General features: G+C 39.0%; 1 protein-coding gene across 2 annotated transcripts in view; it reads left to right on the top strand.

Moving 5' to 3' along the window:
- Nucleotides 1–23,193, top strand: part of LOC123778840 (phospholipid-transporting ATPase ABCA3-like) — a 159,853-nt gene that overhangs the window by 65,742 nt on the left and 70,918 nt on the right. For both annotated transcript variants that reach the window (XM_087866185.1, XM_087866175.1), the window contains 4 exons: nt 2,418–2,573; nt 2,896–3,106; nt 5,328–5,478; nt 13,780–13,878. In XM_087866185.1, the coding sequence (XP_087722311.1) occupies nt 2,418–2,573; nt 2,896–3,106; nt 5,328–5,478; nt 13,780–13,878 (617 nt within the window). The remainder of the gene's footprint in view (nt 1–2,417; nt 2,574–2,895; nt 3,107–5,327; nt 5,479–13,779; nt 13,879–23,193) is intronic.

The raw sequence follows: 23,193 nt of genomic DNA, 5'->3' as shown, positions 1-23,193 counted from the left end.
TAGTGTGTTTAAAGAACCATAAGAAAATAATAGTTATTATACTTACTGTTTCTTTATCATTCATAATGTTTTGGGTTTTCTATATTATTTCTCTTGTGTTTGAAAAATATTCTTTTTTTTTTTTTTTTTAAAGATTTTATTTATTTGACAGAGACAGAGACAGCCAGCGAGAGAGGGAACACAAGGAGGGGGAGTGGAAGAGGAAGAAGCAGGCTCATAGCAGAGGAGCCTGACGTGGGGCTCGATCCCATAACGCTGGGATCACGCCCTGAGCCAAAGGCAGACGCTTAACCGCTGTGCCACCCAGGCGCCCCTGAAAAATATTCTTTATCAGTTCTTTTAGACCAGTACTCTTGGCTACAGTTTCTCTTAGTTTTCCTTCACTTGAAAGTACCTTTAATTTACTACCATTTTCCAAGAATATTTTTGCTCGACATAGAAATCTGGTTTAACAGTTCTTTTCCTTCAGCAGTTAAAAATGTTGCTCCCCTGCTTTCTGGACACCATGGTTTCTGATGAGACATACGAAGTCATCTGAATTATTCTCCTATAGATAATTTGTCATTTTTCTCTGGGCACTCTCAAAAAATATTTTTGTCTTTATTTCAGCAATTTGGCTATAATTTGTTTGGTGTGGATTTCTTTGAGTTTACCTGGATGGAGTATAGTCAGCTTCTTCAATCTGTAGGTTTGTGTCTTATTCCAAACCTAAGAAGTTTTCAGTCATTATTTCTTCAAATATTATTTCAACCATATATTCTTTCTTCTCTCCTTCTGGAACTTCAGTGACGTGAATGTTAGACATTTTGTTATTGTCCCGAAAGTCCCTTGGGCATTGTTTTTTTTTTTAAGTTTTTATTTAAATTAGTTAGTTAACAGACAATGTCATATTAGTTTCAGGTGTACAATTTAGCAATTCAAAACTTAACATATAATTGTTCATTTTTTTAATCATTTATCTCTCTGTTGTTCAGATTGGATAATTTTTATTGATCTCCCTTCAAGTTCACTGACCCTTTACTCTATAATTTCTATTCTACTACTACTGAGTATATCTAATGAGCTTTTTATTTTGATTATTGAATTTTTTTAGTTTTAAGATTTCCATTAATTTCTTTTTCTTTATTTTGATGATACTTTCTACTTTAATTCCAGCATCTGTGCCATCCTAACATTGCTATCTGTTGACTGTCTTTTCCTAAGTGAGTTGAGATTTTTGTGATTCTTTGTGTGCCAAGTAATTTTTGTTTTTATCCTGGAGGTTTTCAGAAGTAACTCATGAGACTGTATCTTGTTTATGTCTTATCTGTGGACTGTGGTTTTAGTGTCAGCTTTGAAGTCTGCAGTGATGATCCAGTCTCTCCCATGTATGTGTTATTCATTAGTCAATTCACACCTGGGTAGAGGTTTACTAATTAGCATAATTTTAAAGTTTGGTGATCCATGTATGTAAATGATGGGATGAATTAAACACATGTGTTCATAAACAACTTTACAGTAATACTTTCCTGCTCCTCTCTCCTGTTATCTCCCCAGTATTTCCTGGTTCCTGAAGATTCCTTTCTCAGTCCTCCAGCCAGAAATTTTCTACTTTCATGATTTTGCCACATACAAGTGGCTGGAAAATAGAGAAGGTGGTAAAAAGCAACTGGGTCTGACCCTGTCCTGTTGGAGCCATGACTCTACTTAACAGAAGATTTCCTTCTCTCAGAGTTTTGGCTTTTGCAGGATTCCTATTCCTTTCTACTCTTGCCACCATTCCTGCCACAAGACTCCTGATGGGTTGGGACACAAAAGGACAGCCAAAAAAAAAAAAGGAATTGGCCCTCCCACACTCTCTCAGAGCTTTAGGAGTGACTTCTTTTGCATTCCTTAAGCCAGAACTAGAGAGTTTCTCCTTAATCTTATTCCATCTGCACTATCAGTATTTGGATACTTTGTGTTCAGGCTAGGAGGATACACAAGGGGAAAAATGGTAATCCCAGTGCTGGCACAGTGATACTTCAAAATATGGTGTTCTTTCTGATCCAACTGTTGATGTTTACTTTTTATAGTTCTCCAGGTTTAATAATTGAGTTCAGTGGGAAATGAAATTGTGGGGCGGGGGGGGGGGGGTGTAGATGGTTTACTCCATCATACCTAGAAAATAGAGCTGTTTCTTTTCTCCATTTCTGAGCTTCAGGTGTCTATAAATCTGAAAATAAATTCTTTTTTTAGGAATTCTCCTTTAGACTTAAAGGGAGGCAATGGCAAAAATATGTAGCTGATGTGAGAAAAGAGATAGTATAAAATGTTTTAAGGGTACAGTAGCAAGAAACTTCATTTAGCTACATAAATATACAAAGAGAGTTATTATCTAAAAACTTTCCAAGCATAAAGATGGATGCACCATGTAAATTCTGCCTTCTCTTTTTTAGGTAAAAGGACTATATCAAAACGTTTATTCTATGGAAATTGACCATATGCTGTCTACTTTTAACCTGCTAGAAAAACGTAATACATTTTCAAGGTCACTGAGTGGAGGAATGAAGCGCAAACTCGCCATCATTATAGCACTCATAGGGGGCTCCCAGGTATTAAGGAAAAGAGAATGGGGGGGCGGGGAGGCACAAACCATGGGTTCCTGCCAAGTGGGCTGGAAAACTCAGCTGAGAAAACCCTGAGAGATGGTATGAATCTTAAAGAAATGCTGCCAATGATAATTAGAAGGAATTTGCATTATTTGGCTTAATTGTAATAATTATGGTTTGGGATTATTTTTTTTCTAGGGTTTTTATCACTATGTACAGTCTAGATTCTGTATCTTAGCTTACGTGTGTTCTTCTCAAGTAGCAGTTATCTCACAAGTATCCTAGTATCTATTATCAATGGTCAAGGAATTCTTCTGGTTTTTAGGTGATGATACTCGATGAACCATCATCTGGCATGGACCCAGTCTCAAGGAGAGCCACCTGGGATCTCCTTCACCAGTATAAACAGGATCGCACCATCTTACTGACCACCCACTACATGGATGAAGCTGATCTCCTGGGTGACCGCATTGCCATCATGGTCAAGGGGACGCTGCAGTGCTGTGGCTCTTCTGTCTTCCTGAAAGAAATATATGGTTCTCTCTCCCTTTGCTCATTCTTGGGATATTGATGCCTTAGTAATATTCTTCTAACATGATTTTAATTATATGTTGTCTACATAGCCAAAATTTCAGTGGCTCCCTCTGTCCTACTAATTAGATCTCAACAATTCTGAGTAGTTTTTAAGGCCCTTTGCAACTTGGATCTTCCTTATATATATTTATCATTTGTTCTCCAACACATACATTCAGACTCACAAAATTCCTTTGTCAACCTACAAAGTCCCTGCTTATTTCTCCCATTTTGCACCTACTGACAGTTTTCTTTGTTCCTAGAATACAGTTGTGTCCAAATAGATTTATGTTGTTGAGTAACTAATTGGTTGATGAGAAGAGGAAATAGAGAAATCAGTCATCTCTGATCCTAATTTCTCATTTGCCACATAAGTATTAAATCCCCAATATGATGAGACAATGAGAGAACTCTAAAATATAATTTACAGTAAGGATGTAGTACAGAATGAAAGCATCATACAAGTAGAATAAAACAGTCGTTGACTTTAATAAGTATAGGACTTTTTTAGGAGATAAAACTGATAAACAGTGCATTATTGAGGGCTGAAATTATAGTAATAGGAATTCAAAATTGGAGGGTATAAACATAAACGTAGATAATTAAGGATGAATTGGTTCATCATTATTCAGTATTTTGATTCATTCAACTCACATTAATTATTCTGTGCTAGTTATTGTGGTATCCATTTTACGTGTCATATTTAATATTCAAAACAACAACCTTATTTTATAGAATGTAAAACTGGGCCTTAGATTAAAAAAATTATCTAAAGTCCTATTTCTTTGTCCATTTAGATATTCAAAGTTTGTGGTCACCTTATGGGTTTGAGTTTGTGCAGTTGACTTGTGTGCCTAGGTTATGAGCCACATCATTTAAACAGCTATGCTTTTGATAAAGAAATCATTTATAATTTCTAACAGCATTCACTAATGTTACTAATTATTGATAAGCTAGTACATAATGCACAAATCAGTGTTTTAAAAGGTATAATACTTTGGAATGGTCCAGTCCCTTCTTACATGCTAAACTTTAAATATACTTAAATTGGCTTCTTACATCTTGATCAAAAGCCTAGGATTTTTGTTTGCTTCTTTGGTGGCATAGGAAATTCCATGTTGGTGTTAGCATTCAACTCTCACTACCTAACTTCTCTGCAAAAGGAGGCATTTTCTATTCAGTTTTAAGAGCATGAGACAATTGTGTCATGATTCCTGAGAAATGAAAAACAATTCATATATCAATTTGTAAGTAAAGCAAAAGTAGTTTTTTGTTCCAATAGCTAATAAATAGTGGATAAATCACTTTATTCTCAGGATGTAGTTACCTCTTTGTAAAATGTAATAATGTTTTCCATACTATAAGCCAAGTAAGTAACCCAGATTATCTGCTAAGGGATATATTTACTTAAAAACCTAATACTCACTTTTTTAATCTTAAAAACAAACATAAATGCAAATACAATGACCATTTGAAATATATTTAGAAATAATGATAGTTTTCTCTAATTCCAGAAAACAATTTCTCTGTATAGGGAAAACACTAAGTGTAATAGTTCTCTGATGTCTTTAAAGTTGCTAGTCAAAAATCATATTCTCAGGCTTTCCATGGATCTCTGTCTAAAATTTAACAACCTTCTTTCAACACTTAATATATTCCTTTTCTGCTTATTTTTTTCTAACACAATACATATTTTAACTTATTCCTCTTTATTATTATCTGCTCCTTTGACTAGAAAGTAGCTCTTCTTAGGAAGGCAGAAATTTTTATATGCTTTGTTCACTGCTCTATCCCTAGGGCCTAGTTAATGCCTGATACACAGTGGACAACCAGTGATAATAAATGAATATTTATCAAAATTACAGTTTCAAGGGTAATAAGTAGCCAGATTACAGGAGCTTTTCTTCATATAGCTACTGCTTCTGATTATATATATACTAAGTTATTGTTCACCAAGAAAATTATAGAGGACGTTGATATTTATTCAATATCTTTGTTCTTGGAGCAGCATTTGGAAGTTTTAGGTGTGAGCCTTCCTTGGGTCATAACAAAGTATCTCGTGACATTCCATGTCTTTTTTGTGGGCCTGGGTAACTTGAACCATGAAGAGCCAGGTTTGGAATTACAAGGAGATTAGAAAAGTATGAAAATGCTTCATGTGGTCTTTTAAATTATTTCTCTTAGGTGCTGGATATCAGATAGTCATGGAGAAAGAATCACATTGTGATGTTGAAAAGATCTCAGCAATAATTCACTCTCATATTCCAGATGCCACTGTGGAAAACTTTACTGGAGCTGAATTATCGTTTATCCTACCCAAAGAATATACACAGAGGTAAAGAGTCAAAGTTCTATATAGATGATTTGGGTGACCAGAAATCATTTTTAACTTTCTGTCTTTAGCAAACTTAGTGAGTAATATTTTGCCAAAAAGCCAGGTGTTCAATTACAACTGTCTGTTGCTGACTAGATTTGAAAAGTTTGCAGCTGAAGACTTCTCTCATTAAACAAGAGGATTTTCTCATAAGTTCAAGTTCACACAAGGCTTGATTTTTTTAAGAGTTTATTTAAATTCCAGTTAGTTAACATACAGTGTAATATTAGTTTCAGGTATATAATATAGTGATTCAACACTTACACAGTGCTCATCGCAACAAGTTCACTCCTTAAACTCCATCACCTATTTAACCCAGCCCTCTACCCACATCCCCTAGGTAACCATCAGTTTGCTCTCTATAGTTAAAGAGTCTGTTTCTTGGTTTGCCTCCCTCTCTTTTTTTTTCCTTCGCTCATTATTCATTTGTTTTTTAAATTCCACATATGCAAAGAAAACAAAACATTAACTCCAAGGAATACATGCACCCTCATGCTTATAGCAGCATTATCAACAAGAGCCAAATTGTGGAAAAAGCCCAATATTCACTGACAGATGAAGGGATAAAGAAGATGTGGTGAGAAGAGTTAAGATGGCAGAGGAGTAGGGGAATCCTAAATTTTTCTCATCCCTCGAATACAACTATATAGTTGCATAATTCTGAACACCCGAGAAACCGACCGACCTGAGAAGACAAATGCTGCAAGTCTACAAGTAGAAAAGTGACCATCCTTTGGAAGGTAGAAGTTGCAGAGACTTGAAATTAGTGTGATATAGCTGAGAATACGGTGGAGGGGAGCGAGCCTGCTTAATGAGGCTACCACAAAGTTTTACAAGCAGCAGAGTGCAGAATCAGAACTTTTAGACGTCTGCTATAGTGAGGGACATGCCTGGCTTAAACGTGCTCAGGTGGTGAAGCAGGGTGGAATCCCAGGTGTGACAGTGTGGTCTGAGGATCCCTGGGGTCACAAGAAGAACAGGTGGTGCCTGAGTGCAGCAGAGTTCCCAGGCATAGGAGCATGGAAGCCAGCTGAGAACGGTGAGTCTAGGTGTCACCTTTCTGCTCTGTGTTGCCATGAACTGTGAACTGCTGTGCATTTGTGTGACTGCTTTCCTGAGACGGGTCCAGCAAAAGGCAGAAACATGCAAGACCCTCCCCAGGATGAACAGTGTGGGTCCACACTGGGGGAGTCCTTAAAATTTAGAGTTTTGAAACTCAGGTGCCTAAGATAAAAACCCTCAGTCATAGGCCGGGTGAACGGAGTTCTGATGGAAACTGAGGAGACAAGAGTGACTGACTGCTTTTCTGTGAAGGCTTACTGAAGAGTGAGGGTTGTGAATCTTCAGCTCCAGGGCTACTAGAGAGCAGGGCACAGCCATATTCACCCCAACCATCAGTGATGAAAGCCTTCAGGGTGCAAAACAGCGCCACCTAGTGGAGTCCAGAGCCCCTTACACCAATCCCTGCCTCCCTGCAAACTGGAGGCCCATTTCCACTAAGGCAAGTCCACCTAAGAATCAGTGCAACAGGCCCCTCCCCCAGAAGACCAGCAAAAACAACTCTGCCACAGTTTACTGATCATAGAGGGCTGCAAACTTCAGCTCTTTGGGAAAACAGTATATAGCATTCTTTGTATTTTTATTCTTTAGTCTTTTACTATTATTTTTTGTTATTTTTTCAATTCTTTTTCTTTTTTTAATTTTTATTTTTATATATACTTTATATATTTATTTTTTGTTTCCCTTCATTGTATCTTATTTATATATATGTTTGTGGGTGTGTGTGAGGTAGGTGTGTGTGTGTGTGTGTGTATTTTTCTTTCTACTTTTGGGATCTAGTTTATTTTAACAAACAGACCAAAACACATGCAGTATCCAATTTGTTTTTGTTTTGTGTTGTTTTTTTCTTTTTCTTTATTCTTTCCTAGACAGAATGGCAAGGTGGAGGAATTCGCCCTGAAAGTAAGAACAGGAAGTAGTACAGCCAGGGATTTAACCAATACAGATATAAATAAGATGTGTGAACTAAAATTTAAAGCAATTATAAAGATACTAACTGAGCTTGAAAAAAAGCATAGAAGACAGTAGAGAATCCCGTACTATAAAGATAAAAGAACTAATATCTAGTCAAACCAAAATTAAAAATGCTATTACCAAGAAACAGTTCTAAGTGGAGACCATAAAAACAAAGGTGAATGAAGCAGAACAGTAAATCAGTGATCTAAAAGATAAAATTATGGGGCTCGTGGTGGCTCAGATGGTTCAGTGTCTGCCTTTGGCTCAGGTCATGATCCCAGGGTCCTGGGATCAAGCCCTGCAAGGGTCTCCCTGCTCAGGGGGAGCCTGCTTCTCCCTCTCCCTCTGCCATCCCTCCCCCCTGGCTTGTGCTCTCTGGCCCTATCTATCCCTACACTCTGAAGGGTTTTAATCAGGAAAGGAGGCTGTATTTTTTCAAAGGCTTTTTCTGCATCTATTGAGAGAATCATATGATTTTTTAATTTTTCCTTCTGGATAAAATCTAAGACACCGATCGATTTGCGAATGTTGAACCACCCTTGTATCCCACGGATGAATCCTACTTGGTCATGATGGATAATCCTTTTAATGTACTGTTGGATTCTATTAGCCAGGAACTTGTTGAGGATTTTGGTGTCCATATTCATTAGGGAAATCGGTCTGTAATTCTCCTTTTTGATGGGGTCTTTGCCTGGTTTGGGGATCAAGGTAATATTGGCCTCATAGAATGAGTTTGGTAGCTTTCCTTCTGTTTCTATTTTTTGAAATAGCTTTAGGAGAATAGGTATTATTTCTTCTTTGAATGTTTGGTAGAATTCCCCAGGAAAACCATCCGGGCCTGGAGTTTTGTTATTTGGAAGGCTGTTTATCACTGACTCAACCTCTTCATAATTAATTGGCCTATTTAAAAATCAGTTTCTTCCTGTTTCAGTCTTGGTAGTTTATAGGTTTCCAGGAAGGACTCCATCTCTTCCAGTTGCTTAATTTATTGGCATAAAGCTGTTGATAAAAGTTTCTAACAATCCTTCCAATTTCATTGGTGTTGGTTGTGACCTCTCCTTTTTCATTCATAGTTTTATTAATTTTGGTCCTTTCTCTCTTCTTTTGGATAAGTCTTACCAGTGGTCTGTCAATTTTATTGATTCTCTCAAAGAACCAGCTTCTAGTTCTGTTGATCTGCTCTACTGTACTCCTGCTTTCTAATTCATTGATTTCTGCTCTAATCTTGGTCAACTGCTTCCTCGTGAGTGGATTAGGCCTGTCCCTCTGTTGCTGTTCCAGCTTCTTGAGGTGAGAATATAAAAACTGCATTTTAGATTTTTCTATTCTTTTGAGTGAGGCTTGGATGGCTATGTATTTTCCCCTTAGGACTGCCTTTGCAGTGTCCCATAGGTTTTGGACCGTTGTGTTTTCATTCTCGTTGGTCTCCATAAATTGTTTAAATTGATTTTTGATTTCCTGGTTTATCGAATCATTCCTGAGCGGGATGGTTCTTAGTCTCCAAGTGTTTGAGTTTCTTCCAAATTTTTCCTTGTGGTTGAGTTCCAGTTTCAAAGCATTGTGGTCTGAGAATATGCAGGGAATAATTTCAGTCTTTTGGTATCGATTGAGACCTGTTTTGTGACCCAGAACATGGTCTATTCTTGAGAATGTTCCATGGGCATTAGAATAGAATGAGTATTCTTTGGTTCTGGGGTGTAGTGTTCTATATATATCTATGAGGTCCAACTCACTGAGTATGGCATTCAAAGCCTTTGTTTCTTTGTCGATTTTTTGCATGGGTGTTATGTCTATTTCTGATAGTGGAATGTTGAGGTCCCCTACTATTGACGTATTTTATGTATATGTCTCTTTGTTCTGATTAAGAGTTGGCTTGTGTATCTTGCTGCTCCCCTGTTGGGGGCATAGATATTTATAATTGTCATATCCACTTGTTGGATACATCCTTTAAGAATAATATAGTGCCCTTCTGTGTCTCTAACTATAGTCTTGAGTTTAAAATCCAATCTGTCTGATATGAGAATTGCTACCCCAGCTTTCTTTTGAGGTCCATTGACCTGAAAGATGGTATTCCATCCCTTTACTTTCAGTCTGAATGTATCTTTAGGTTCAAAATGAGTCTCTTGTAGACAGCAAATGGATGGGTCATGTCTTTTATCCAATCTGCAACCCTGTGGCGTTTTATGGGGGCAGTTAGGCCATTTACATTGAGAGTGATTATTGAGAGATATGATTTTAATGATGCCATGTTGCCTGTAAAGTCTTTGTTTCTATTGATTGTGACTTTCTGTTCTGTATCACTCTTGGGGCCTTTTTACCTTTATAGAACCCCCCTTAATATCTCCTGTGGGGCTGGTTTCATGGTTACGAAATTGGTCAATGACTGGCGATTCTGGAAGGTCTTTATTTCTCCATCAATTCTGAATGACAGCCTTGCTGGATAAAGGATCCTTGGCTGCATGTTTTTCTCTGAAAGAGCTTTAAAAATGCCCCCCCAACCCTTTCTCTCATTCCAGGCCTGTGTAGACAGGTCTGACATAATTCTGATACCTTTGCCTTGGTACGTGAGAAATTTCTTTGCCCTGGCCGCTTTCAATACTGTATCCTTGGATCTAATATTTGCGAACTGCACTATGACGTGACGTGGTGTAGGTTTGTCGTGGTTGAGCTTGGGAGGGGTCCTCTCTGCCTCTTGGACAATGTTTGTTTCCCTTGCTAGATTAGGGAAGTTTTCAGCTACAATTTGTTCTAGACCTCTGTTTTTCTCCACCCCCTTGGGGATGCCGATTATTCTGACATTGGAACGTTTCATTGAGTCAGTAATCTCCCGTAACCTACATTCATGAGAATGGATTTTTTTGAGTCCAGATTCTATTTTAGCTTTCTCTTCTACTAACCCATCCTCCAATTCACTGATACGTTCTTCTGCCTCATTCACCCTGGCCGTCAGAGCCTCTAGTTTTGACTGCATTTGGCTCATAGAATTTTTAATTTCTGCCAGATTCGCTCTCATTTCCGCCCTTAGAGATTCTATATTCTCATTAAGATTTTTGTTAATACTTTTTTCAAGTCTACACATCATCTTGACCATTGTTACTCTGAATTCCATTTCTGATAATTTGGTTATATCCATATCCATTAGTTCTGTGCTAGAGACCACAGACTCATTGTCTTTTCTTTGCTGGGGGGGATTTCTCCTTCTTGTCATTCTGATGAGGAGAGGTTGCAGGGTTGTCCAGAGCCCAATTTATTGACCAGGACCCAGGCCATGTGCCCTTGTTTTATAGGGGCCTTAGGGATGTGGGCTTCGTGATTTTTCAGCCTGCCTTCTGGGGGAGGGGCCTGCCGCGCCGATACTCAGGCAATCCTTTGGGTAGAGTCTCCGTGTCCCCTGCGAGGGGGGATGGGGGTGGGCACACTGTGAGCCAGTATTTCCAGGCTTTTGTTCTCTGGCGGCTTTCCCTGGTGGTTTGCTGTGCCTCTTCTGAGAGTCAGAGCTCAGTGGCCGAATCTCAGCCTCTGTCTCAGAACAGAGGGGTCGCAGACTGTTCACTGATGTTCTGGCCACTTTAACTCTGTTTCTGTCGGTGCTGCTCAACCCTACAGTGTCCTGGGATGTGCACCCCACACCCGGCATCCCAGACCTCACTTCCAGGGCTGGCGCGTCTCTGTCCTTTTTGTTTCTAACACCACCAGCTGCCAGCCGCCCCCGCGCACTCTGGAGCTCCGGGTCTCAGTCTGGTTCCAGCGAGCACACCGGAGCTCCGGTTTTGAGTCTTGTTGTGCGTTCCCTGGCTCACGGTCTCAGTCTGCTCTCTCGTGGGTGCTGGTCTGCACGCGAGTCTGCCCACTCCCCCATGCAGGTGGCTACCGCTTCCCGGGCCCGAACGCGGCGGCTCTCTCCCCCTTCCGTTTATCTTCCAATATTTGTGCGTGGTTTCACAGCTCCCCGCTTCGTACCTCAATACTCAGCGCTGGAGATGTTCATTTGTAGGGATCCAGATGTATCTTCCTGCGTCTCAGGCTGATTCTGTGGATGTTCAGGCTTGTCTGGTACCTATCCAACTCGACTCAGGGGACTGGCTGAAAAATCAGTAGGGGTAGGGGTCCCCTACTCCCCCGCCATCTTCTGAATTTGTACTTTAAAACATTCCTGCAGAGAAAAATCCAGGGCCAGATGGCTTCACTGATTAATTCTACCAGATGTTTAGTGGGGAAAAAAATACACAAACTCTTTTTTGAAAATATGAGAAAAGGAACTATTCTTCAATTCGTTTTATAAGGCCAGTATTACCCTGTTACCAAAATCAGTTAAGTACATCATAAAAATAGTCTCATTATACAATAATCTTTAACATGAGGGATTGTACTGAGAACATTCAAAAGGAAGAGTGAAAATGACCTTAAAATATGTGAAGAGTTGTCATAGGAAAAGGGGTCAGATTGAACTGAGAGCTTAAGAGTAGAACAAACAATCAACATTAGGTAAAGTTAGATGAAAATGGAATTCAGCCTAAAATGTGGAGAAAATTTGGAAGATGGAGAGTTTTTAGTTTACCATCTCTGAGGGTAATCACACATAGGCTTTTGATAGTCCCTCATTGGGAATTAGAGAGGTTTTTATAAGAAGTAAATGGGTTTTTGGAGATCTTTGTAACCTAAAATAATATTAACTCATTCTTCTAAAATTATTTGTTAGAATCATGATGTAATTACACTACAATTAGCAAAACTTCCACACAACTGCCTAGCTGGTAAATCTTTCTCAGTGTCCAGCTTCTACTTCACTAAATCCATTTTTTGTTATTTATAACTACTGTAATTTGATATAGGAATTTTCCATTTGATATAGGAATATGTGAACAAATTAACTTTTATTCCGTAGCTATACTCCTTAATACTTACAAAAAGTAAATTGGTATTTTTTTAGGACAACGAAAGATCAACTTACAGTGGGGACAAATTTGCTAAAGTAAATATCTCTTCTTTATTTCTGTTTATTTCACTGTAAGTATCACAGTGAAGAATAATCTACTAAACATTTTTCCCATGGCTAACCAACAGTATTTAAAAATACATCTAACAAAAATCCCAAACAACCTAATTCAGAAATGGACAAAGGAATTGAATAGACATTTCTCCAAAGAAGACATACAAATAGCCAACAAGCACATGAAAAGATGTGCAACATCACTAGTCATTAGGAAAACGCAAATAAAAAGCACAAGAATTAACAAATGCTGGAAAGGATGTGAAGAAAGTGCAAGCCTGTACACTGTTATTGGAAATGTAAAATGGTGCATCTGCTATGGAAAACACTATGACAGCATATTAAAAAGTTAAACATAGAGGGGCACCTTGGTGGCTCAGTCAGATAAGTGGCTGACTTGATTTTGGCTCAGGTCATGATCACAGGGTCCTGGGATGAGCCCTGCATAGGGCTCCCGACTTAGCAGGGAGTCTGTTTCTGTCCCTCTCCCTCTGCCCCTCACCCCTGCTCACTCTTCTCTGTCTCTCACATAAATAAAATCTTTTTAAAAACTTAAACATAGAATTACCATATGATTTGGCAATTCCGCTTCTAGGTATATACCCACAATAATTGAAAGTAGGAACTCGAACAGGTGTTTGTATACCAATGCTCATAACAGCATTATTCACAAAATCCAAAAGATAAAAACAACCCAAATGTCCCACAAATAAATGGATAAATCACATGTTGTGTTATTCATACAATGATTATTATTCAGCCTTAAAAAGGAATGAATTCTTACACATGCTACAACATGGTTGAATCTAGAAAGAATTATGCTAAGTGAAATAAGTCAGACACAAAAGGATTCCATTTTATATGAAGCACATACAGTAGGAAAACTCATATTGACATAATGTAAAAGTGAAGCTGAAAAAAGGAAGGAAAAGAGAATTACTGTTTAATGGGTGCAGAGTTTTAGTTTAGGATCTTAAAATAGTTCTGGAAATGGATGGTGGCAATGGTTGTGAATGTGCTTAATGCTGCTTGAATTGATGAAATAATAAATGTAATGTTTCTTACATTTTACCACAATAAAAAAGCTTTTAAGAAAACAATAGGGAAGAATATATTTGGAAATAAAATTAAGTATTAAATGAAAGTGTTCACATATTTTAAAAATTCAACTTACTAGAAAATAAAATGAACAACAAAAAAGAAAGTGTATCTAGAACTAGTGCTAGTTCATTCTTCTCCTCTTCCTCTCCTTTCAGGTTTGAAGCTCTCATTAATGACCTGGAAAATAAACAAAAAGAGCTGGGTATTGCCAACTTTGGTGCTTCAATCACTACCATGGAAGAAGTCTTCATTAAGTGAGTAATAATGACCCTTAAAAAGAAACAACAACTAACTTCCACCCTTAAAATGTCAATTGGAGAGCAAAGCCTACCCTTTTTGTATTGGAATGAAATAATCACAGTAAACGGATTTTTTCAAATATATTAATATTTTATGTTAATTCATTTCCATATATTCAGCTGAGAGTATGTAAAGATTTTGGGCTTCGGCCTTGATACCTGTGTCTTTGTGGTAGATAATTTAGGAGTTAGTCAAGAAAAAGAAAGAATTGGGGCGCCTGGGTGGCACAGCGGTTAAGTGTCTGCCTTCGGCTCAGGGCATGATCCTGGCGTTATGGGATCGAGCCCCACATCAGGCTCCTCTGCTATGATCCTGCTTCTTCCTCTCCCACTCCCCCTGCTTGTGTTCCCTCTCTCGCTTGCTGTCTCTATCTCTGTCGAATAAATAAATAAAATCTTTAAAAAAAAGAAAAAGAAAAAGAATTAATATCTATGTCATCATAGGAAAAGTTCTAGTTCTAACTTGGAGTCTATAATAGAAATCACTTAAAATTTTTAACCTAACCATGTTTTCATAGTTTGTTTAATTGATGCATGGTTTGTTTTGTTTCTTGCACTGTAAAAAAGTCCAAAATGAAAATGTCCAGGGAGTTCAGGCTGTCACTAGGCAAAATAAGCTGATTATCTTTCAAAAGAGTTCACAAAATGTCCTTTTTCTGATAAGGTTATGACAGAGCTAGGTCTAAACTTCATTCTCTCAGACTCAGTGTTTTAATATTGTCCATGTCTCAGGGTTGACTTGGTGTAATTTACTCACATGAAGTAGGTTTGCAGAAGACTGATATATATAAGTTAAAATGCCACTTAATTTATGATAAACAACTTGTAATAGGCATAATTCATAAGAAATTGCCTCTTGGCTTTTCAATCAAATGTTCTATTGTCTGTCTCTAGGCAAGCTACAGAGGGAGCAAAATTATAATGAGGAACTTCCTTTGTGAATACAACTAGAACAAGCTCTATAAGCGCAGAGAACAAGTCTGTTTTGTTCATTGACTATACTTGGGGCCATAAATAGTGTCACATAATAGATACTCAAAAAGGTTCTTGGATGAATAAATGAATGAACTGATACTATTTAAAGTCATTATCTGCACAATAGTTGCTTTACCTGCCACTGGGAGTTACCTGCCACTGGGAATTAGTTCAAAACCTTAGACCAACACCATGGTATCTGGGTTATCTTTCTATTCAGGGCTTCTGCCTATTATTTTCTTTCAAAATCTTTATTTAAATTTTAGTTAACATACAGTGCAATATTTGTTTCTGGAATAGAATTCAGTGGTTCATCACTTACATACAACACCCAGTGCTTATGACAAGTGCCCTCTTTAAAACCCAGCACCCATCTAGCCCGTGCCCCACCTACCTCCCTCTGTCAGCCCCCAGTTTGTTCTCTATCCTTAAGAGTCTCTTATGGTTTGTTTCCCTCTCTCTTTTTCCTTTCCCCTCCTCCTCCCATATGTAGATTGCTCTGGGCAACATAGACATTTTCACAACATTTATTCTTCCAATCTGTGAGCATGAAAAGTTTTTTCATCTTTTTGTGTCTTCCTCCATTTCTTTCCTAAGTGTTCTGTAGTTTCTAGAGTATACATCCTTCACCTCTTTGGTTAGGTTTATTCCTAGATATCTTATGGGTTTTGGTGCTATTGTGAATGGAATCGATTCCCTCCCTGACTTCTCTTTCTTCAGTCTCATTGTTTGTGTATAGAAATGCAAGTGATTTCCGAGCATTGATTTTGTATCCCGCCACATTACTGAATTGTTCTATGAGTTCTAGTACTTTGGGGGTGGAGTCTTTTGGATTTTCCATATAGAGTATCATGTAATCTGAGAAGAGAAACAGTTTGACTTCTTCTTTGCCAATTTGGATACATTTTATCCCTTTTTGTTGTCTGATTGCTGTTGCAAGGACTTCTAGTACTATGTTTAATAATAGTGGCTCCTGTTCCTGATCTTAAGGGAAAGGCTTTCAGCTTTTCCCCATTGAGAATGATATTCGCTGTAGGCTTTTCATAGATGGTTTTTATGAAATTGAGGAGTGTACCCTCTATCCCTACACTCTGAAGGGTTTTAATCAGGAAAGGATGCTGTATTTTGTCAAATGCTTTTTCTGCATCAATTGAGAGGATCATATGGTTCTTAACTCTTTTCTTGTTGATGTGATCTATCACACTGATAGATTTGCGAATGTTGAACCACCCTTGCATCCCAGGGATGAATCCCACTTGGTCGTGATGGATACTCCTTTTAATGTACTGTTGGATCCTATTACCTAGGATCTTGTTCACAATTTTGGCGTCCATATTCATCAGGGATATCGGTCTGTAATTCTCCTTTTTGATGGGGTCTTTGCCTGGTTTGGGGATCAAGGTAATACTGGCCTCATAGAATGAGTTTGGTAGTTTTCCTTCTGTTTCTATTTTTTGAAACAGCTTCAGGAGAATAGGTATTATTTCTTCTTTGAATGTTTGGTAGAATTCTCTGGGGAATCCGTCAGGCCCTGGACTCATTTTTTTGAAAGATTTTTGATCACTGCTTTGATCTCTTCATAATAAATTGGTCTGTTTAATCAATTTCTTCTTGTTTCAGACTTGGTAGTTTATAGGTTTCCAAGAAGGCATCCATTTCTTCCAGAGTGTTTAACTTACTGGCATATAGTTGTTGATAATAGTTTCTAATGATTCTTCCTATTTCTTTGGTGTTGGTCGTGATCTCGCCCCTTTCATTCATAATTTTATTAATTTGGGTCCTTTCTCTATTCTTTTGTATAAGTCAGGCCAGTGGCTTATTGATCTCATTTATTCTTTCAAAGAACCAGCTTCTAGTTCTGTTGATCTGCTCTACTGTGCTCCTGGTTTCTAATTCATTGATCTCTGCTCTAATCTTGATCAACTACCTTCTCGTGCGTGGGTTAGGCCTGTTCTTCTGTTGCTGTTCCAGCTTCTTGAGGTGAGAATATAAAAACTGCATTTTAGATTTTTCTAATCTTTTGAGTGAGGCTTGGATGGCTATGTATTTTTCCCCTTAGGACTGCCTTTGCAGTGTCCCATAGGTTTTGGACCGATATGTTTACGTTCTCATTGGTTTCCATGAATTGCTTAAGCTCATCTTTAATTACCTGGTTTACCCAATCATTCTTAAGCAGGATGGTTCTTAGTTTCCAAGTGTTTGAGTTTTTTCCAAATTGTTCCTTGTGATTGAGTTCCAGTTTCAAAGTATTGTGGTCTGAGAATATGCAGGGAATAATCTCAGTCTTTCGGTATCGGTTGAGACCTGTTTTGTGACCCAGTATATGGTCTATTCTGGAGAACGTTCCATGTGCATTCAAAAAGAATGAGTATTCTGTTGTTCTGGGGTGTAGTGTTCTGTATATATCCATAAGGTCCATCTGGTCTAGTATGTCATTCAAAGCTCTTGTTTCTTTGTTAATTTTCTGCTTAGGTGATCTTTCTATTGCTGAGAGCAGAGTGTTGAGGTCCCCTACTATTTTTTTTATTTTAATGTTTTTTTATTATATTATGTTAGTCACCATACAGTACATCCCTGGTTTCCGATGTACCGCTTGATGCTTCATTAGTTGCGTAAAACACCCAGTGCACCATGCAACACGTGCCCTCCTCACTACCCATCACCAGTCCATCCATTCCCCCACCCCCCTCCCCTCTGTAGCCCTCAGTTTGTTTCTGAGTCCATAGTCTCTCATGCTTCATTTCCCCTTCTGATTACCCCCCCTTTCTTTATCCCTTTCTTCCCCTACCGATCTTCCTAGTTCTTATGTTCCATAGATGAGAGAAATCATATGATAATTGTCTCTCTCTGAGGTCCCCTACTATTAATGTATTATTATCTATATGTCTCTTTATTCTGGTTAAGAGTTGGCTTGTGTATCTTGCTGCTCCCCTGTTGGGGGCATAGATATTTATAATTGTCATATCCACTTGCTGGATACATCCTTTAAGAATAATATAGTGTCTTTCTGTATCTCTAACTGTAGTCTTTAGTTTAAAATCTAATCTGTCTGATATGAGAATTGCTACCCCAGATTTCTTTTGAGGTCCATTGGCATGAAAAATGGTTCTCCATCCCTTCACTTTCAGTCTGGATGTATCTTTAGGTTCAAAATGAGTCTCTTGTAGACAGTGAACGGATGGGTCCTTTTTTTTTTATCCAATCTGCAACCGTGTGGAATTTTATGGGAGCATTTAGGCCATTTACATTGAGACTGAATATTGAGAGATATGATTTTAATGATGTCATGTTGCATGTAATGTCTTTGTTTCTAAGATGGTTACTTTCTGTTCTGTATTCACTCTTGGGGCCTTTTTACTTTTATAGAACCCCCCTTAATATCTCCTGTAGGGCTGGTTTCGTGGTTACAAAATTGGTCAGTGACTGGCGATTCTGGAAGGTCTTTATCTCTCCATCAATTCTGAATGACAGCCTTGCTGGATAAAGGATCGTTGGCTGCATGTTCTTCTCACTTAGTGCTCTGAATATGTCTTGCCAGCTTTTTCTGGCTTGCCAGGTCTCTGTAGACAGGTCTGATGTTATTCTGATACTCCTCCCTCTATAGGTGAGGATTCTCTTCCCCTGGCCACTTTCAAGATTGTATCCTTGGATCTAATATTTGCAAATTGTACTATTATGTGACGTGGTGTTGGTCTGTTCTCATTGATCTTGGGAGGGGTTCTCTCTGCCTCCTGTACATGAATGCTTGTTTCCTTTGCCAGATTAGGGGAGATCTCAGCTACAATTTGTTCAAATATCTCTTCTAGACCTCTCTCTTTGTCTACTCCTTGGGGATCCCAATGATTCTGACATTGGAACATTTCATTGAGTCAGTAATCTCCCGTAATCTACTTTCTTGAGATTGGATTTTTTGAGCCAAGTTCCCATTTTTCCCTTCTTTTCTATCATCCCATCTTCCAACTCACTAATTTCTTCTTCTGCCTCATTTACCCTGACCGTCAGAGCATCCAGTTTAGACTGCATTTGATTCCTAGCATTTTTAATTTCTGCCAGATTCACTCTCATTTCCACCCTTAGAGATTTTGTATTCTCATTATATTTTTGTTAGTATTTTTTTCAAGCCTACACATCATCTTGACCATTGTTACTCTGAAGTCCCTTTCTGATAATTTGGTTATATCCGTATCCATCAGTTCTGTGGCAGAGACCATAGTCTCTGTCTCCTTTCTTTGCGGAGGATTTTTTCTCCTTGTCATTCTGATGAGGAGAGGTTGCGGGGTTGCCCAGAGCCCAAATTATTGACCAGGACCCAGGCAGTGTGCACTTGTTTTATAGGGACCTTAGGGATGTGGGCTTCTTGATTTTTCAGCCTGCCTTCTTGGGGAGGGGCCTGCCGCACTGACACTCAGGCAACCCTGTTTGGGTAGAGTTGCCCCATCCCCTGTGTGAGGGGTTGGGGATGGGTGCAATGGGAACCGGTATTTCTGGGCTTTTGTTCTCTGGCGGCTTTCCCTGGCAGTTTTCTGTGACTCTTCTGAGAATCAGAGCTGCAGTGGCTGTATCCTAGCCTCTGTCTCAGAACAGAAAGATCGCAGTTTGCTCTCCACTGAGCTCTCTTGGCCACTTTAACTCTGTTTCTGTCGGTGCTGCTAAAAACCCCGCAGCGTCCCGGGTTGTGTGCCCCACAGCCACTCTCCCAGTCCTCGCTCCCAGGGCCAGGACGTCTCTGTCCTTTGTGCTTCTAACACTGCCAGCCGCGCCAGTTCCCATGCGCGCTCCTGAGCTCCCTGTTTCTGTGTGGTTCGCATGCTCCGGAGTGCCGGTTTTCAGTCTGGTCGTGTGCACTCCCGAGCTCCTAGTTTCAGTCCAGTTCCACTGAGTGCTCCGGAGCTCCGGTTTTCAGTCTGGTCATGCGCGCGTGTGCGCTCCCGCACTCCCGGTCTCAGTCAGCTTTCTCGGAGGCTACTGGTCCAAGAATGCCCGTTCCCCAGTTCAGGTGGCTACTGCTTCCCAGCACCCAAGCACGGTGGCTCCCTCCCCCTTCCGTTTATCTTGCGATATCTGTGCGCAGATTCATGGCTCCCTGCTTCGTATCTCAATACTCAGTGCTGGAGATGTTCGTTTGTAGAGATCCAGATGTATCTACCTAATCTTGGGCTGATTTCGTGGGTGTTCGGGATGATCTGGTAGATATCCAGCTTGATTCAGGGGACCAGCTGAAAAAAGTCCCCTACTCCTCTGCCATCTTTTTTCTTCCCTCCTCTTTCTCAAATGCTTTTCCTGCATCTATTGAGAGGATCATTTGGTTCTCATCCTTTCTTTTATTAATGTGATGTATCAGGTTGATTGATTTGCGAAGACCTGCTGCATACCTGACCTGTCTTTCTTTACAGGTCAAGGACTTTTTTTTCCTTGCTGCTTTCAGGATTCTGTCCTTGTCCATGTATTTGTGAATTTGACTGTGATATGTCTTGGTGACGGCCATCTTTTGTTGAATTTAATGGTAGTTCTCTGTGCTTCTTGGATTTGACGTCTGGGTTCTTCCACAGATGAGGGAAGTGTTCAGCTATAATTTGCTTAAATTAACCTTCTGCCCCCTTTTCTATCTTTTCATCTTCTGGGACACCTATGATATGAATGTTATTCCATTTTCATAAGTCACTGAGTTCCTTAAGTCTACCTTCATGATCCATTACCTTTATTTCCCTCTTCTTTTCATTTTTTCATAATTTTATCTTCTATATCAGTGATTCATTCCTCCAATTCATCCATCCTTGTTGTGGTGGCATCCATTTGGGTTTGTATTTTTAATTTAGGCTTGCTGAGCTTTTAGCTCTTTTATCTCTGTAGTAAGGGGTTCTCTGGTGTCTTCTATGCTTTTTGAAAGCTCAGCTAGTATCCTTATAATTGCTGTTTTAAATTCTATTTCAGACTAATATATTACTTGCATCTGTACTGATTAAATCTCTAGCCATCATTCCTTCCTGGTCTTTCGTTAAGGGTGAATTTCTCCATCTTGTCATTTTGAAGGTCAGAAAGAAAGAAAGAAAGAAAGGAAAACAAAAGAAAAAAATGTTCAATTAAAAAATAAAGAAGCTAGGTATGTTTTAGTCTGCTCGTTAAGACAATCTTCAGAGAAAAAGAAAAAAATTAAAAAATAAAAATAATAAAATAAAATTTAAAAATTGACCTTTCCATATCTAAGCAAACAAAAAAACCCAGAAAACAGAAAAAAACAAAAGAAACTAGATCCTTTTCCCACAAAACTGAAGCTTTGCTGCATTCTATGATCAACAGACATGCTGCACAGGAATGGTTTGCACTAGTCTTCTGGGGGAGGGGCCTGCTGCTCCAGTTCTCTGGTGAATTTTTTAATAGTTTTTTTATTATATTATGTTTGTCACCATACAGTACATCCCTGGTTTCTGATGTAAAGTTAGATGATTCATTAGTTGCATATAACACCTAGTGCACCATGCAATACGTGCCCTCCTTACTACCCATCACCAGCCTATCCCATTCCCCCACCCCCTCCCCTCTGAGGCCCTCAGTTTGTTTCTCATAGTCCATAGTCTCTCATGCTTCATTCCCCCTTCTGATTACCCCCCTTTCTTTATCCCTTTCTTCCCCTACCGATCTTCCTAGTTCTTATTTCCATAGATGAGAGAAATCATATGATAGTTGTCTTTCTCTGCTTGACTCATTTCACTTAGCATTATCTCCTCCAGTGCCGTCCATGTTGCAGCAAATGTTGAGAACTCGTTCTTTCTGATAGCTGAGTAATATTCCATTGTATATATGGACCACAACTTCTTTTTTTTATGTTTTTTTATTATATTATGTTACTCTCTATACAGTACATCCCTGGTTTCTGATGTAAAGTTCGATGAATCATTAGTTGAATTTAACACCCAGTGCACCATGCAATATGTGCCCTCCTTACTACACATCACCAGTCTATCCCGTTCCCCCACCTCCCTCCCCTCTGAAGCCCTCAGTTTGTTTCTCATAGTCCATAGTCTCTCATGATTCCTTCCCCCTTCTGATTACCACCCCTTTCTTTTTTTTTTCTTTTTTTCTTTTTTTAATAACAATTTATTATATTATGTTAATCACCATACAGTACATCCCCAGTTTGATGTAAAGTTCCATGATTCATTACTTGCATATAACACCCAGTGAACCATGTAATACATGCCCTCGTAAATACCCATCACCAGCCTATCCCAGTCCCCCACCTCACTCCCCTCTGAAGCCCTCAGTTTGTTTCCCAGAGTCCATAGTCTCTCATGCTTCATTCCCCCTTCTGATTACCCCCCCATTCTTCTTCCCTTTCTTCTCCTACTGATCGCCCTACTTCTTTTTTTTTAATTTAATGTTTTTTATTATATTATGTTAGTCACCATACAGTACATCCCTGGTTTCTGATGTAAAGTTCAATGATTCATTAGTTACTTATAACACCCAGAGCACCATGCAATATGTGCCTTCCTTACCACCCATCACCACTCTATCCCATTCCCCAATCCCCCTCCCCTCTGAAGCCCTCAGTTTGTTTCTCATGGTCCATAGTCTCTCATGCTTCATTCCCCCTTCTGATTACCCCCCTTTTCTTTATCCCTTTCTTCCCCTACCGATCTTCCTAGTTCTTATGTTCCATAGATGAGAGAAATCATATGATAGTTGTCTTTCTCTGCTTGACTTATTTCACTTAGCATTATCTCCTCCAGTGATGTCCATGTTGCAGCAAATGTTGAGAACTCGTTCTTTCTGATAGCTGAGTAATATTCCATTGTATATATGGATCACAACTTCTTAATCCAGTCATCTGTTGAAGGGCATCTCCATTCCTTCCATGATTTAGCTATTGTGGACATTGCTGCTATGAACATTGGGGTGCATATGGCCCTTCTCTTCACTACGTCTGTATCTTTGGGGTAAATACCCAGTAGTGCCTAGGCTGGGTCATAGGGTAGCTCAATTTTTAACTTTTTAAGGGACTTCCACACTATTTTCCAGAGTGGCTGTACCAACTTGCATTCCCACCAACAATGTAGGAGGGATCCCCTTTCTCCACATCCTCTCCAGCAATTGTCGATTCTTCCCTTGTCAATTTTTGCCATTCTAACTGGCGTAACGTGGTATCTCAAGGTGGTTTTGATTTGAATTTGCCTGATGGCTAATGATTTTGAACATTTTTTCATGTGTCTGTTAGCCATTTGTATGTCCTCATTGGAAAAGTGTTTGTTCATATCTTCTGCCCATTTTATGATTTGTTTGTTTCTTGCGTATTGA

This window comes from Ursus americanus, chromosome 2 (genome assembly GCF_024610735.1).
Source record: "Ursus americanus isolate L20-20 chromosome 2, mUrsAme1.1.p, whole genome shotgun sequence".
Classification (NCBI taxonomy): Eukaryota; Metazoa; Chordata; class Mammalia; order Carnivora; family Ursidae; genus Ursus; species Ursus americanus.
The sequence above is the reverse complement of the archived record's forward strand: the minus strand, read 5'-3'. Positions and strand labels throughout refer to the sequence as shown.